General features: G+C 39.7%; 1 protein-coding gene across 14 annotated transcripts in view; it reads left to right on the forward strand.

Annotated features, from left to right (window-relative positions):
* Window positions 1-17519, forward strand: part of mcf2lb (mcf.2 cell line derived transforming sequence-like b) — a 36043-nt gene that overhangs the window by 12031 nt on the left and 6493 nt on the right. For 12 of the 14 annotated variants that reach the window (XM_058622465.1, XM_058622466.1, XM_058622458.1 and 9 more), the window contains exons 2-24: window positions 669-752; window positions 2641-2755; window positions 6020-6110; window positions 8612-8731; window positions 9648-9764; window positions 10427-10576; window positions 10668-10792; window positions 11561-11675; window positions 11783-11902; window positions 12482-12673; window positions 12761-12952; window positions 13793-13952; window positions 14311-14372; window positions 14455-14540; window positions 14714-14780; window positions 14884-14999; window positions 15540-15609; window positions 15698-15790; window positions 15883-15975; window positions 16075-16200; window positions 16545-16766; window positions 16857-16949; window positions 17425-17503. In XM_058622465.1, coding sequence (XP_058478448.1) covers window positions 669-752; window positions 2641-2755; window positions 6020-6110; window positions 8612-8731; window positions 9648-9764; window positions 10427-10576; window positions 10668-10792; window positions 11561-11675; window positions 11783-11902; window positions 12482-12673; window positions 12761-12952; window positions 13793-13952; window positions 14311-14372; window positions 14455-14540; window positions 14714-14780; window positions 14884-14999; window positions 15540-15609; window positions 15698-15790; window positions 15883-15975; window positions 16075-16200; window positions 16545-16766; window positions 16857-16949; window positions 17425-17503 — 2688 coding nt within the window. The remainder of the gene's footprint in view (window positions 1-668; window positions 753-2640; window positions 2756-6019; window positions 6111-8611; window positions 8732-9647; window positions 9765-10426; window positions 10577-10667; window positions 10793-11560; window positions 11676-11782; window positions 11903-12481; window positions 12674-12760; window positions 12953-13792; window positions 13953-14310; window positions 14373-14454; window positions 14541-14713; window positions 14781-14883; window positions 15000-15539; window positions 15610-15697; window positions 15791-15882; window positions 15976-16074; window positions 16201-16544; window positions 16767-16856; window positions 16950-17424; window positions 17504-17519) is intronic. The other 2 variants (XM_058622459.1, XM_058622468.1) reach the window with 1 other exon arrangement.

Here is a 17519-nt window from a genome sequence, read left to right on the forward strand (position 1 = left end):
GCATGCACACTAGGTTGAGCATGAACCAGAACTTGATAATTGCTGCGCAGTTCACTCCAATTAAATAAACACAAAATAAACAAGGCAATCAGAAATAGCATTTCACGCAATAAGTCTCTGTTGGCCTCTGTTGGTCATATTGGCAAGTGTGGAAACACAGACAGACAGACACACAGAGCCACTAAAAGAGTGAAGTAATAATACAATCAATAACAATACAGCTGCAAAGGATTCCTCCAAAAGTCCTCCTTTCCTATGCTGGCCTTTGCACGACAGAAAGGATGAAAGCAATCTTTGACCACTTTCTCCTTCCATGCACCCGCTCTCTGCCACTTCTTTCTTCTGCCTTGTTGGTTTTAAACAATGAGTTTATACAGACATCGCTGTACCTCTTTGTCTGCATTGTAAACTTCCGCTTCAAAATGCAAAATGCATCCGGGCTTCTTCTACGGCAATGTTTTTTTTACAGCGATTATACACTTATACAAACATACTTATGGTACGTACAGTACCACACTGGTACGTACAGTACCACACTGGTACTGTATGCTCAATTTCTGCCTATAAACCCTTTAACTAGACTTTGGAATCTGAACTCGGAGCTTCATGGCCTGAGCATCTTTAGTTCTGACATCTGACTAACATTTTCATGTCTCTCTGTTTTCCAGATGAAATCATGCAGCTGGAGAGCAGTCCTCTCTACGCTGCTGACATCACACCTGACCTCAGGAAGCAGTTTGCCTTCCTTACAGGTGACACCCACACACACACACACACACATATACTGTGTATCCATGTCTTTGTCTGCTTCAGTATGATTTCATTTCCTTGCCATCACTGTTTTGCCTCAGGTCATCTGCTATCTGTCTTTTCATGTCTTAATAAGCCTCTCCTCCATGTAAGGAAGTTTGTATCCCATTGAATATTTGCATATCATTCATATCAGCAGTTATATTCTGTCATTTGCTATTCAAATGTCCCCTCCCCTTTTTTCCCTCTTCACGGGTTGACAGGTTTACATACTGTCTTTTTTGCTACTGTTACCTGAACCACATGTGACTTCCTGCCTCTAATTGTTTTGTTTCTGTGGCTTTTCACCATGTTTGAACTCTCCCTCGCCACAATTGCAAGATATTTGCCACACTTTTTTCATATATTGTCCCAATAGTACTTCAAACACACACCTTGTCCTTAGTGTGTCCGTGTGTGTGTGTGTGTGTGTGTGTGTGTGTGTGTGTGTCAGAGGTGACCTTGAGGATTCAGCAGATTCAGGAACCATTTTGCAGACGAAGATCAAAGCAAGTCTTGAAACCATGACCGTGCACTTGCTGTTGCTATAGCGATTAGAGGAGAAAAGGCAGACAGATTGATATTCCAGTCACATGCTCTGACAGTGCAGCTATTCCATACAAGGAGACAGACTGTGTGTGTGTTATATAAAAGAAAAAAGATGACTTAATTTGTAAATAAATCAAATTAGAATGAGCTGACATTTATTATATCTTCTTCTTCTTTGATGTTCTAAAGTAGTTGGCATGTTGCAATATCGCCTCCTTCCATTCGTTCCATTACATTTCCTTTACCTTGCCCTTTTAACAGAATTATGCTATTATTTCACTAAATAAGCATTGAATGGAGACATAATTGATAAGATAAAAGGTTTTTTATGTTTTTTTTTTACATACATATTTAACAACCTGGATATGTTGAAGAAAACGTATTTAAATCGCACCACAATCATATTTTCCTTAGACTTAAACACATGAAACATAGTAATATGTCACCTAAATCATGTCTATTTCATGTCTCAAGTCACCCAATGCACAACTTTAACATTAGCGCCCCCATGTGGCCACCGTCTCTTCTTACTCCCCACTGCTCTCTAGTATTTACTGTCACCATGAACGCTGTAATCAGTTAAAATGGCCATTGCCTTTTATTGTCTTTGCCAAGGAGGTAGTGAATGAATGAATGAATGAACATATTTATTTCAAACATTTAATAAAAACATAATAACAACATACAAGAGATTGCTGTCCAGAAAGGAGTAAATTTAAGCAAAATGTATGTCCATACCTCTTTCTTGCTATTTACACAACTGATATAAGCAGAACATCTGTACAACCCAAATGAACTATAAACACCTATCTTAAATGCATTTCTAACCCAAATATCCACTTTATGTTAAAGTAAGAAAAACAGTGAGGCACAAAGAAAAGGGAAAGAAAGAAAGAAAGAAAACATTCACAACCCATGTGAATCACAATGATGTGCTTTTGTGTCCATTGAACTCATTTACACTGATATACACACACAAAACATAAATGAAATAACAATTTAAAAAGATAGCAATTTAATTAACAGAAATTATAGCTACAGCAATGTCTAAAAGACATACATTAGGTCATCGCCAAAGGCAGAAAATACTAAAATGAAGTGATGATCTGGGAAGACATCTGGATTAAATCTGAAAAAAAACCCAATATATTTGTTAACGTTGTGAGTGTGTTGACAGTCACCTTGGTTGCGGTTTGTGTTCTCTGAATGCTTTTTCCAGTGTAAAGTTTTAAAAATAAATATGAGTACATTCTCATGTGTATTCATGTAATAAAGCTCCTTCTCTTTTCTTTTCTTCCCCAGGGGGTAGAGGAGATAATGGCAGCCCCGTCATTGTGTTCCCAGAATTCCCTGCATTTGGAGAGATCACAGACAGAGAGTTTCATAATGTCCTGACGTATTTGACCAGTGTACCCAGGTAAAGTCTCTCACTGGCTGCTCATCACAATAAATGTGTGGATGAAGGAAGGATAGATATTATTTGTGAAGATGGCTTTGTGGCTGATGTCTGCCAGTAGGTGGCAGAAGACGTGCACAAGATTGTCTCAGGGGCTGATAACACAGATACCAGTCTGTAAATAAGGAGAGGGTTGTGATTCCCGCATTATTAAGATGGCCAAGTCATAATCCAGGTTTGTTTGTTTTTTATCAGTGCTCAGCAGATTGTCTGTATACACGTGGGTAATCCAGATGAGACACTGGGGGAGGGGAGACAAAGTCCATGTTTTCTGCCAGATATTAAACACCAGAAAACAATCTCCTGTTCCCCTATTTTTCCTATTTCATTCTCTTTTAGCCTTCATTTTCTAAGCCTCTCTTCCTGTCTGACAAGTCTGTCCTTCACCTTGCCTGCAGTGGCAAAGTGTGTTAAAATAATAAGTGCAGTGATTCTGACCATTTGAATGTGAATAATGCATGCAGACAGCAAAGCTGCGTGTGGAATATATGTGAGTCTCAGGCCTTAGAGCATGTAGCGTGTAGTATAGGGCTGCCACAAATGATTATTTTCATAATTGATTCATCAATTAATCTAGTCATTTTTTTGGTCCATAAAATGTCTTCCCCAATCTTTCCCCAACCTAAAAATGATGATGTTCTCACATGTTTTGTTTTGTCCACAAAACAAAATGTCTTTATTGTATGAAGCAAAGAAACCAGAAAATATTCACATTAAAGAACCTGAGAGCTTGTTTAAGTTATTAAAAAAACACTCAGAGTAATTAATTATCAAATTAGGTGTTAATTTAGTCATCATTGCCGCCTTTAGTTTTACAAACTGCATTGTCAGAATAGCAAGTGTTTCCATTAAATTTCTGTTAAGATTTCTTTTTAAATCACTCGGGATTTATCTTTTTTTTTTTTTTTTTCGCGCTGTTCTTAACAATGGGACTTAATTTTCCTACATCCTTGCAGATAACAGGCAGATACAATTTATAAGTGTCTAAATTCACCTCCTCCACAGCCTATGGAGGTTACCACTCGTCTGAAGGAGGGTCAAATACTGAATACACAAACAGATGGCTGGAGTTACCTGAGGGACCGACACCCCTGACAGGGCACAGTCCACAACCAGGGGCAAATGTCCTACATCTGTGTATTATGACCTTGACCAGCTGCTGCATGTTTGAAATGAATATCTTTGGATCAATATTAATTGCAGGCACATTTCTTTGCCCACATGCCAGTCATGTTTATTTTTCTTTACATACATAGTTTGGTAATTTTAGAGATAAAAATGGTGATGTAGCGTCATCTTATTTCAATAGTAGTAAACACTAGGTAATAGCGGGTTTCACTAGTTAATAGCTTGTGAATAACAATGGAACATGTGTTTGGGACAAAAGGGAGGATGATTTTCAACTTGGTAATTATTACTTTTGTTTCACAAACATGTGATGGTATTACACTGTAGCCTAAATTCTTATTAACAAGTAGTTACCTGGATATTTCAACATGAAATTACTATAATATTATCTCCTAAATCATTATTACCACTGTTATTACCAAGCTAGGCATTGAATTAGAAACAAGGTAGTATTACCATAATATTACCTCGACATTGAAAAGTTATTACCATACTATTAACATACTGTTACTGTGCATTAATGTTAAATGTTCCCTTTTTAATTGAAATGTAGTTTCAGTATTAAAGGATGACTGTAGCTTCATGTGGCTTGTTCTCTGCTATGGCACTGAAGGCATGACATGGTACATCGTATATGAATAAACTGCAGCATCTAAGTGCACAGATTTTCTCTATGATTAAAGAATAGGTTAACTGCATTGATGTGACTTCAATTTGTCACATGAGCCTAAATAATGTATAGTAAAGCTTTGTTCAGGTCTGCATCGATCTACTATATCGTATTGGTTTCACTAAAAATGTTTACACCAAGATATTTGGCAGTCTTTGTGATGCTTTATTGTCGTTGAAACCAGAAGCCTATTGTATTTCTATCCCTTGCATTTAACATCCAAATAACGTCAACGTCCACACTGCACACACTGGTGTCCTGAGTAAGTCACCTGCCAGGTCTGAAGCCGGTCGAGCAAAACAAATATGATTAGGAATTGTTTGGATGGTGATGAGCAAAACCTTTTAAAAAAAAATCTATGAAAGGGCTCCAGGTTAAAGCAAAGTTCCTGCATTTGTTTTTATGATGACGTGTTTTATGGTTTAATGGTTTTCATACATTTAAAATCTCATTTGAATAAAAAAAAAACTAGCACTATATGTGGCTTTGTAACAGACCACACGCATTTTATATACAACACAATAAAGAGGGGGCAGTTATATGACACACATTTGTGGTTTAGTAGCATCATCATGTTTTTGAGTAGCAGTATGTTCATCATATACCACAGGCAGATACGCTCTTGTCAGGAAGAAAAGAAGACTGAGTGTGAAGTAAAGAGGCAGATATGAACACAAACACTGTATACTTTAGCAAAACCTCAAAAAACCCTCATTCTCTTACAGTGGCATCCTTTCTGAGCCTGTCCCCGCCCCACAACTCTACATCTTCACTGATTGGCTACAAGAGCTGCTCTGCTTAGTAGTCATCTCATTATATGCTTGTGTCTCATTGGATATAGATCACAGATGCTGCACAGGAACGTTCAGAGGCAGCGTGCTGAGACTGTCTGTGGCATTTAGCCCTCTACATTGGGATTTACTCATCTCTTTTGTGTTCTTAACTTTATCCTGGTTTTTATTGGAGATGTATGAAAGCAACTACTTGATTACTGGGATATTTCTGCAGAATATATACTGACACTGCTGCGGTGAAGGTGCATCATGTTTTCAGGTAGGCACATAATAGAGGAACATGTGGTGGGAAGGGGGCGGGGAGAGAACTTGGAGCTGGAAGATCAAAAATAAAATCATCTAGCTGTGAACAATTGGCTGGCTTTAAAAAGGAGAAGAGAATATCTGCTTTATTTCATATAGCATATATAGATAAGAGTGTGTTGATCGCTTGAATGACAGTCTGCATTGAGACAAATTACATTGTTGAAGAAATAATGGAGCAGCTTCTGTCAAATCTGACTTTCTCTGTGTCTCTGCTGTTGGGTGTGAATGTATGTTTTTTTGCTCATCTCTGAACTCCTTGTGGGTGAAACAGGCCTCAGTGTGTTAATGATAAATTGCTGCCTCTGTGTTTGTGTGTCTGTGTTCCAGTTTGTCGTCGACAGGCGTGGGATTCATCCTGGTCATTGATCGCCGGCAGGACAAATGGGCGGCTGTTAAAGGGACCCTGCTTCGTATTGCAGTAAGTTAGTCTACTGATGTGAAACATGCACTGATTCTATGTGTCCATTGTCTGTGTTTGTGTCTGAGAGAAACAGTTATTTGATCAACTAATAAGTTAAAACAACCATAGCTATGTAATTATGTCCATATGTTATGTGGACATTTATTGCAGTTAGTCCAAAGTGTGATTTAAATAAATGTTTAGCATAGAAATTCCATTAAATCCACTTGATATTTTACTCAGTTTAGATCCTAAATGTAGGTTGAATTCATCGAGTCACTCTTTATGCAACATTATAATATTGCAAACGCAGCTGGATGAAAAGCCCCCTGATCTTCTGTTGTAGTATAAAAAATAAGTTATGAGAATGGAGATCACAATTATATTACATGATACAACGCTTATTGGCTTGTTTTTTGCTTTTTTGCTTTGCTCTGATGATTATTGTTGACATCATTTCTTTCCTTTCATCTTTTGTTGTATCGTGCGCAATACTTAGAATATTAATCAACAAAAAGAATACTATTAACAATAAATATAAAAACGGTGAAAGAAGCAGGGTTTTCAGGAGGCTCTGTCCTTGCACCCCTCATCCAAAAGGGTAGGACATTTGTTGGGTCACATACACAAAGATGTTGGCGCTTTCCCATCTCCATTTAGCAGCTCCACGACCTGCCCGAGGGTCATTGAAATGAGCCAACACCGTCCTTGAACTCTCCCCCATCACCATAACTGCATGCCATGTGTAATTATCGCTATTTGGGAAAATAAACGGTCACATGCTTTCATTTAGATTTCACTCGTCTAATTTTCGTCAACAAAACACTTTTTTCTAAACAAAAGGCCAAAACTAATCTAGTCAAAATAAATGAGTCAGCTTAATTAACATGCATGACGGATACTCAGTCTGTTCATTTCTGTAGATGTAGCAGTCAACTAAAGACACAGTAAAGCATTTTGTCATGTATGGAGTCTAATGTGTTTTATTCCTACCTGCACATGGAGTGTTTTTCCCACAAATAAAAAAACCAATCATCTACAGACAGTCGAATATATCCCCTCATTTTTAAAGCAATAGTATATTATCTCCCCTACCAGTGTAGTGCCAAAACATAGACGTTTTCTTCTTCTTTTCAAGATTTCTACAAAATGCAAAAGTAATTGCTAAATGGTTTAGGTTTGACAGACCTTTGATGGACACAATGAAAGACAAGATGCCTGAGAGGGAGAAAGAGAATGAGAGATGAGTGTCACCACCCATTGTCTCCAGAGACATGGGAGACCCACTGACTCATTTCAAATTAAATCAAGCTTTATTAATCCCACATGGGGGACTCTTACAGGCTGACAGGCTGGGGAGGAGGGGCTGCATCAGCCGGCCCTGTAATAATGTCCTGTTTGGGGATATTCAGCCAGACTGCTAAATACATCATGACAAAAAGAAAAAGGATTTCCAAACCGCTGTGTATCTGTTTGTCGTGGGACGTATTTACTCAGCGAGGTTATTTAGTCTGTGTGCACATGTGTGGACCATGGACTGTGGTGTGGACAGAGAAGATAAATATTTCTGCTTTTGAAAGGTTCTCTTTTCTTTTGTCTTCATGTGCGTCAGTGTATATGAGCACACGTGTGTACATGAGCTTGTGTGAATGTGGGTCAGTGTGTTTGGAATATCTGTTACTGTGTGTGTGTGTGTGCGGAGCTGAGTTTGATGTGATGACACAGAGTGTGTTTATAAATTAACGCAGTGCCAGTCTTTGTGAGGACAATTTCACCCTATGGGGACATTTTATCTTGTCCCCACAACTTTAAAGGCCTTTTTCATGGTTAAGATTTGCTTTTAGGGTTAGGGATAGAATTAGGTTTATGTTAGGAGTTAATGTTAGCCACTTAGTTTTGATGGTTAAGGTTAGGGTAAGGGGCTAAAGCATTACTGTATATCTATGTTGTGTCCTCACTTTTTTTTGTATCTTTTTTTTTGCAAAGACCAGTATCTGTAAACTCACAGCCAGTCAGGCTATGGCTATTTGAGGAGGACTAATATGAATTTCCCATGTATAGTCGAGTACAGTAACTGTTTGTCAAATCTTTTCTTTATGCGACGACTATTTTCTTTTCATGTCAAGACTGTTAAAACTACAAAAGTCTTTTTCTTGTGCTTCATACAAATATACCCATTTAAAACCCTACAATACAACCTGGCTGAATAAAAGCCTGAATTCCTTTGTCTGCACACACGTGTCTCTCTGGTGGTGGTTGTTTTTGTTTTTTTTCCTCATTCGCACAGAGGTTTCATGGGGACATGAAGATTAATGTCCCTGTCACAGGATGGTGCCGTACACCCCCCATCCCCCCCATCCCCGTTCTCTTGTACTTGTCCACACACTCTCCTGTGCATGCATACATGAGGGAGGGAATAATGTATAGGAAGTGGTGAACACGTCCAACTGCAGTGCTCGGTGTAATTGACTCTGGGTGGAGGAGGATCCTCTGACTGTCTGTCTGCTCTCTACTTTCAGGGCTCCTTCCCAGGGAACCTCCAGCTGGTTCTGGTTCTGAGGCCCACCACTCTCCTGCAGCGCACACTGTCCGACATCCTCTTCAAGTTCAACAAGGATGAGTTCAAGATGAAGGTGCCGGTGTGTGCAGTCACTCTCTCTCACTTGTGGAAACATTGTGTGTGTATTACACAATGTTTAATATGGGTGTCCAAGCTTATAAAAGATCACAAAGCAAGAAGTATGCCTTGATAAAAAAAATAATAATAATATTATAGTTAAAGCTCCAGTGTGTAACAGTTAGAGGGATTTTTTGGGCAGAATTTGAACCTGCAAACAAAGTCCATCCTTTTCCGCTAGCATGGCACACCTCGCCTCGGCCCAACATGGTTATTATGCCTTTCCATTAACGGTTGTACCTGCTTCCTGTTATTTTTTTTTTAGTACCTGCTCTGGTGAGGTTCAAATCGAGTTGAGCTGATACTATGAGTGTCAGACTGTCGTGCACTGATTAGTCAGAGTGCCGTGACAGCAAGATGTCCAACACAAGAATTAAGCCGAACAATGCTGAACTCTAGATCAGTTAAAAAGACTTAACAATCCTAAAAATGTGGGTTAATCTTCAACAGTTACCAAGGAAATGTCTAAAATCTCAGCGACAGCGCTGGTGAAAGCGTGCCATCGTGAGCGGCAACACAAACCCTGCCGCTGTATTTCAGTCCAGTGACTGAAGACGGAAGACGGAGTCTGTGCTCCGGTCATTGAGGAAGTACTGAACAAATATTTTTATTTAACTGTTTCTAATAATTCAGTTACACTGAAAACAACTGCTTTACAAGTCACTAGTCACTCATTTGTGTGTGTGTTGCGTGTAAAACGAAGTCACGACATATTCATGCAGCCGTGCATTGATGTCTCCGCCCACGTTGAGGAGGTACTATTTTAATGGAAAACCAACCAAACCGTGCAGAGGCAAGGCGAGGGGACCTAAGACCATGTACTGGACCTTTAATGTTGTGTTTATGATCAAATAGCATGTAATGTGTTTCTGACTCAGGTGATCATGCTGAGCTCTGTGACTGAGCTGCACTCCTACATCGACCGCTCTCAGCTGACACATGAACTCGGTGGAACACAGGAATACTGCCATGAGAAGTGGATCTGTCATCGCACTGTATGTACATCCGCTTACACAAGCTTGGCAAACAAAGTAAACGTGAAATGAGCAGCAAATAAATGTGAACAATAAAAGACACAGGACACAGATGATTCGAGAAGGTCAGACCAAGACAATCTGAGTGAAAACCCTCCCTCACTTCACAAAACCCAGAAACTTAGTGCACCATCTAGTGGTTAACAAGTAACATCGTGCTAGGACGACCCTACCCACATTGAGGAGGTACTAACGTGCCTGATTCCAAATCGAGTAGAGCCAAGTAGTGCTAGAACTGTATCATGGAAAAGTGCCATTAGTGTGGAGAATATCATGAGTTTGTGAGGCAATAAGATGAAAAAAAAACAACAATATTAATGCAGGAAGTCACCATTTAAAATAAAATTTTCAGCCTGCTTATTCCCTTCAAGTTTATGTGTGTATAATTTAGTTCTTTGTGAATCCGTCTTTCGGTTCATATGGGATTGGTTCATCAAACTTGGCAATCTCCAGTCTCTGGAGTGCACAAAGCCCCTTTAATTTAAGTGTGTCTAGGATGAAATACTTCACAAAGTGTTCAGTAAATGTGAAATACTCCCATTATCAGCATCATTCTACACCGGCACTACAAATGCAGCATTTTCCCAGTTATCATGACAAGCTGCTGTTTTGCACTCAATCAGGCTATTGAAGGCTTTGCACTGATGGTGAAGAAAACTGCACAGACCCTGCAGACATTTGGAACCGAGCTGGCTGAAACTGAACTTCCAAATGAGATCCAGGCCACAACCGTCCTGCTCAGCACACACACCAACAAGAAGGGCAAAATGAAGGTAACATCATTCATTACTATACTGTCTATACAGTCAATTTGATGTCTGTTTGGATTATTCATGGATTTCCACTTAACCCATTGTGCCATAGGATGATCTGCTGGTGGTTCTGGATCAAGGTAGCAGCCTGCTGGAGAGCATCAATGAGCCTGTAACACGAAATCCTGACCACAACATGAACCAGGATGAACTGGAGAACCTGGCCACTGTACAAAGGTTAGGCTTCAAGGAAAAACTGAATCAAGCTGATTCTCCAGGGATGAATTAAATAAGGATTAATATTATGGAAAATAAAGTTGCAATTACTACTAATCTTTACATATACGCTTAACATTTGAATTAAGCCCACAGTTTAAAAAAGCTTTTATTATTAATTATTATTATGACAATTTATGGATGTGCAACTGAGTATGTTATTAATCATTTGGGTAAAATGAAAAAGTCCTACACTGCAGTTTGATGAGAGATAGCTGCTTTTTTTTCCACTTGAACAGAGACTAAATAATAGACGTATGACATTTAAGTAACGCACAATATTGATATTGATAACACAGGATGTCATTTGTACATTTGGTTTGTTGATATAAGAAAATATAAAGCCAATAGACTTTTGGTGTGTTGATCTCCTTCCAGCAGTGTTGTCCCAGTAGTAGTTTCCAGCGCAGTGATATTTGAGGTCAGTCAGTTTTATTGATGATGAAGACACGATAAGATACAATCAGACATAGTTGTATTGATCCCTGACAGGTTAAATTCAAATTGACGCAGGTGCACAAAGTAGCAGGCAAAATATAAGATAAATATGGTAAAAATATAATATGAATAATACTACATACAGCAAAAATATACAATGTACAAACATGTGCAAGCTGTTCTTTTGCGATTCAGTTTTTTACTCTTTATTGATTCTCTCTCCACTGAGTTTTTACTCCACTGTGTGTTTGTTTTTTTCCATCTTCATGACTGTCTCTGCTCCTCTGTCAGACTGCTGTCTCAGCTCGATGAGACAGCGAGGGCTTTTGATGAATTCTGGCTGAGGCATAAGACCAAACTGGAGCAGTGTCTGCAACTGCGCCACTTTGAGCACAACTACAGAGAGGTGAGCGCGAGACTGTTGCGGCTGTAGTGAAAATCTTCCGCACCAGACTTCAGTCAACATATTTTTCTTCTCAACCCTGAAAAGTAAGTGTGGTGTTTCTGCTGCAGGTGAGGGCTCTGCTGGATCAGGTGTCTGAGAAACTGGCAACCTTATCTGAAGTTGGCGTCAGCCCAGCCCATGACGAACACATCCTCTGTGAACTCACCACCTATGAGGAGAAAGTCTGTGTAAGTGAAACCCAGGCCCTCACAATCAGAGCTCTGTCTATATTAATGACTGGTCAGATACTAGATTCTCTTTGATACTGTTTGTAAATCACCATCTTGTATATGTGATATCAGTCAACATCTTAAATATCTTCTTTTCTTCAGCTTTTAACACAGAGTGAGATGCTTTTTTTATGTTGCCTAATGTTTGTCTTGTGGTTTTGTATACTTTTTACTTGTTTTGTTTAGTCTTTATGTGTTTAATGTCTTTTAATCATAGTGTAGTTGTTTTTAAAAGTGCTTTATGTATTAGATTAAATTACATTCATACATATACAAATTGACAATGTGGCCTTGTAGAATTATTAATTTAGGGTTGGGCAACATGACCAGAAGCATCATCATGATAATCAAGAAAAAAAAAAAAAAAAAAAAGTCAGATAATTCAAGATTTGTTTTCGAAAGTTGAATAAATCTGTTAATTGTTAAGCAGAAAAACATTTAATAAATCATTTAAAGTTGTCTGATATTGACGGCCAGACAGAAGGATGGACAGATAACACTAAAAGATGATAACTTTCACACCACACTGCTCCTCAGGAGGTGCTGAGCAGAGCCTTGGCCTTGTCTCGTGAGGGTGATGAACTCATCCAGAAGTCACACTACGCTGAAGATTCCATTCAGCCCAAATGCAGCGAGCTCAGAACAATCAGTGAGAATGTGAGCAGCAGCCTGAATGCCAAGAAGGAACATCTCCTCAAAGTCATTGAGCTACACCAGTGTTTGGAGAGGGTGAGACATAAACAACACACACAGAAACCCTTTGCCTACTGTCTTTTGTCTTTCTTCTGATTCACTGTCCCCTTCTGTCCTCTTTAGGCGTCTAAATGGGTTGATGATGGTATATACCTGCTGGCATCTCAGCCAGTCGACAAGTGTCAGTCACATGAGGGCGCTGAGTTAGCTCTGCAGGAGCTGGAGCGCTATCTGGATCATTCAGGCCACAACCAGCTGCCAGACCTCAGCACCATCTGGAGAGAATATGATGCAGTGCTCAACCAGCAGTTCAAGGTAGAAGCACAAAGAATGCATATGCTGTGTATTTTTAAACCAACCGCTCTGTCACTGTTGTGTAAGAGTTACTGATGGCTAATAAGGAGACGGCAGATTGTATGTAACTCTGGCTGGTTTGTCCATTAGTGCTGTTGTAGAAACATGTTGGCACAAGATGGCCACCGACATAAAGCACGGCCCTTAAGACTAATCCTAAAAAGTACAAAAATATTATACTACAAAGAAATTATACTCGCATACTTATGGGTAAGGATAAATTATTATATTATATTATATTATATTATATTATATTATATTATATTATATCATATTATATTATATCTACTATATCAATTATATTAATCTACTTAAAGTGTGTAAAATTTAATTTAAAATGTTAATATTATTTATTACATCTTCAACAAGCATTAAATTAATTTGGAATATTGACATTTTCCTGGGCCACACGGTGCTGTAGTGGTTAGCACTCTGGCCTTGCAGCGAGAAGACCCGGGTTCGAGCCCGGTTGGAACAAGGGCCTTTCTGCATGGAGTTTGCATGTTCTCCCTGTGTGTGCGTGGGTTCTCTCCTGGTTCTCCGGCTTCCTCCCACAGTCCAAAAACATGCAATGTGGGGATTAGGTAAATTGGACACTCTAAATTGACCATAGGAGTGAGTGTGAGAGTGAATGGTCGTTTGTCTCTATCTGTGTGTGGCCCTGCGATGGACTGGCGAATTGTCCAGGGTGTACCCCGCCTATCGCCCGATGTAGCTGAGATTGGCACAGCACCCCCCGCGACCCTCTGGTGGAGGATAAAGCGGTAGATGATGACTGACTGACATTTTCCTGTGTGTCAGGACCAAGTGGAGCGGGTTTCCCAGAAGCAGGTGTCCATGCAGGAGATGTACGACAAGAGGAGGGTCAGTCTGAAGAAGTTAGCTGCCAAACAAACCAGGCCGGTGCAGCCCGTAGCCCCCAGACCTGAGGCCTTCATCAAATCTCCCCACAGCTCACCAGGTTAGTCTCAGACACACGGAGCATGTGCTGATTTAAAACTAAACCTTTGTATTACTTACAAAGCACTTAATGGTCGAAGTGGGCAAACTTTTATTGGAGCTTTTGAAGTAAGACTGTAACTCCCTGCCTGAAGAATTATGACAGGCGGAGTCAGTTGCTTCAAAATAATTCTGCATTTACAGTCATTTGTAGTCATCGTAGCAACGTCTATTAAATAACATGCATAGAGGTTGTTGTTTTTTTCTTTGCTTTTGTCACTGTTTATATTGTGAATTGGATTGCAAGGCTCTGACACTTCTGACTGAGTGGTGCTTCAGACGATACTGTATAGTCAAATAATAATAATCCTCATCCACAGCTCACAGAGAAAAGCAGGAGAACAACTGCTCAGAGACAGACTGTGGGAACAACTGTGAGAAAGTGAGTGTTGTGTTTTTGTTTTTGTCTGCACACTTGTTCTTGAATGTTTATACTGTCTGTCACTTATCATGGTGATTCCCAGGGAAATGGCCAACTGCAGAATGGACACAGTATCAGCAGACATGCCTCTCTGTCAGAGGAGGAGGAGAACTTGGCAGTGCTCAGGAGGTGAGGGGATCAGCTATCTCTCACTCATCTTCATCAAATTACACAGATGGACTGTGTGGACACAGTTGTCATTACCTATAGTGCGGTGCATCTGTTGTCTCTGACTGCACCAAATGCTTTATTTGATCTCTCTCTTTTTGCCTTCCTCTCTCCCATCCTCCTTCTGTCTGCAGGCATGTTATGAATGAGTTGCTGGAAACTGAGAGAGCTTACGTTGAGGAGCTACTCTGTGTGATGCAGGTGTGTAATCAACCTACAGGAGGATTCATCATCATCACCGTCATCATCATCACCATCTGCCTTGTGCCTGTAGTTTGATATTATAATTTTATGTGTGTTACAGGGCTATGCCTCTGAGATGGATAATCCAGCGATGTCTCACCTCATCCCAACTGCTTTACAAAACAAGAAGGAGGTTCTGTTTGGCAACATGCCTGAAATTTACCACTTCCACAAGAGGTGAATGATCGCCATCTAGCTGTCATTGACGACAATAGACATTAAAGTGCCTTTTTCTCTACAGCGCTCCCCCTACAGTTGTACAGGAGTACATATTTTTAACTGTAAACCACTGCACCACTGTAAACATCCATCCATCCATCCCTCCATTGTCTACCACTTTATCCTCACTGTTATATTTTGTAAATTTTGTAAACTCACTGCTGATACTCCACCTCCGTTCCCCTCACCTGGTCATGTGCATTTGTTTTCAAACAATCCCGCCAGAGTCTGTGCGCTTTAAATCCACCAAGATCAAGCAATAACTGAACCCTATAAACTGAACAGAACTGACTCTGATAATGCCACTGGGTGCTTTTATGAGTATGGAAGCAGTTCATCTGCAAAGTGCTCTGCCATTCAAAGGCAACACACTATGAAACAGTTTGCCATTGTCTGTCAGAGAATGCTCCAATTTTGGAACATTCAAAACACATCGGAACACATTTAACCACCATGTGCAATTGTTTTGTTTTCTTATCATGATCGTGTTGTTTCCAGGACTTTTCTGAGGGAGCTGGAGCAGTACACAGACTTCCCAGAACTGGTTGGAAGGTGTTTTCTGGAGAGAGTGAGTGAAATAACACATTTCCAACTCATCAACAGGTGTGAATCCAGCTGTGCTTATGAGGTTTCTTACTCCTTCTTTTCTCCCTCAGATGACAGATTTGCAGATCTATGAGAAGTACTGTCACAACAAGCCTCGCTCTGAAAGTCTGTGGAGACAGTGCTCAGACTGTGCCTTCTTCCAGGTGACCACATTGTTAGACCTTGTGATTGTCACCAAAGTTTTAAGTTCTGTGTTTTTATGTCATTTAATCTTTTTTCCATGTGGTTGCATCAGGAGTGTCAGAAGAAGTTGGAGCATAAACTGGGTTTAGATTCTTATCTACTGAAACCTGTGCAGAGGATCACCAAATATCAGCTGCTATTGAAGGTATGACACTGTCTGTTAGCGACAATGTCAACTAGATTATTAAACTGTGTTTTTTAGTCTTTACTATAGAGCTGTTTCTTTATTTACTGCGAACTACAGGAAATGCTGAAGTACAGTAAGGGCTGTGAGGGGGCAAATGACCTGCAGGAGGCGCTGACCTCCATTTTAGGCATCCTCAAGGCTGTCAATGATTCCATGCACCTCATCGCCATTACAGGATATGAGGTACGGTGTTAAACAGGATCCTGGCTAATCAGTTACAAAGCTGAGGCTTGATGTATATACTGTACCTGGCAGTGTGATGTCCTGCTGTGATGTCTCAATCAGAATAGAGACATATATATATATATATATATATATATATATATGTGTGTTTATGTATGTATATATATGTGTGTGTATATATAAATATTCACATATATATATATACATATATATATATTCTGTTTAATAGTATGATTATTTGATATAAAATAATTGATGGATGAATATATGCAGCAATGACATCAGCCATAGCACTGTACTGTACTGTATGTGGTCCATTATTAAATCTTTTTCATCTGTCTTAGGGTAATATAGGTGAGCTGGGAAAGCTCCTGATGCAAGGGTCATTCAGCGTGTGGACAGAGCACAAGAAAGGTCATGCCAAGGTCAAGGATCTGGCCCGTTTCAAGCCCATGCAGAGACACCTCTTCCTGCATGAGAAAGCCCTGCTCTTCTGCAAAAGGAGGGAGGAGAATGGGGAAGGCTACGAGAAAGCTCCCTCCTACAGCTTCAAGCAGTCTCTGAATGTAAGGAGCACCACTGCAGCTGCAGTGTTGTCACTTTTCTGTGTCCTTCACTGTTATGTCATTCAAAAGTCGATTTTCTTTTTTTGACAGATGAGTGCTGTGGGCATTACTGAGAATGCAAAGGGAGACAACAAGAAGTTTGAAGTGTGGTGCAACTCAAGAGAAGAGGTTTACATTGTTCAGGTACATTGACACATCTTTACCCTGGTCATCTTGCTTCTTAACATAATGCTCCACACACACACAAAAATAGTAATTTTAAAGGTTTCAGTTTTATTTACATGATTTTATGTAATTATGTAATTAACTTTACTCATTTCCCTGCATGCTTTACTCTGTATCTCTGTGCACTTGACAAATAAAATTACTGTCAACAATGAAAGTCCCCATAATTTATTTATGTCGAAATAGCAACAACAAAAATCATTCTGCTGTCCTGTATTGTTGCTATCCAAAACACATCAGTGAGCAGCACTGAATCTGAGGTTGCTTGTATTCTAACAAATACACTTTTGAAACTGTCCCTCATCTTTGTCCTGGAGCATTTTAAACTGAGGTAGATGAAGGTGACAAACAAATGCCCAATCCACTGTAAACGTGTTGGCCAAAAGACAAGAAAATCCATCTAAATACAGGTGATCTACCTGTTCTCTTTCAGGCAGCAACAACTGAAATCAAAACCACATGGGTAAATGAGATCAGGAAGGTTCTGACAACTCAGCTGGAAGCTTGTAGAGGTACAGTAATAGTACA

This window comes from Solea solea, chromosome 2 (assembly GCF_958295425.1).
Source record: "Solea solea chromosome 2, fSolSol10.1, whole genome shotgun sequence".
NCBI lineage: Eukaryota > Metazoa > Chordata > Actinopteri > Pleuronectiformes > Soleidae > Solea > Solea solea.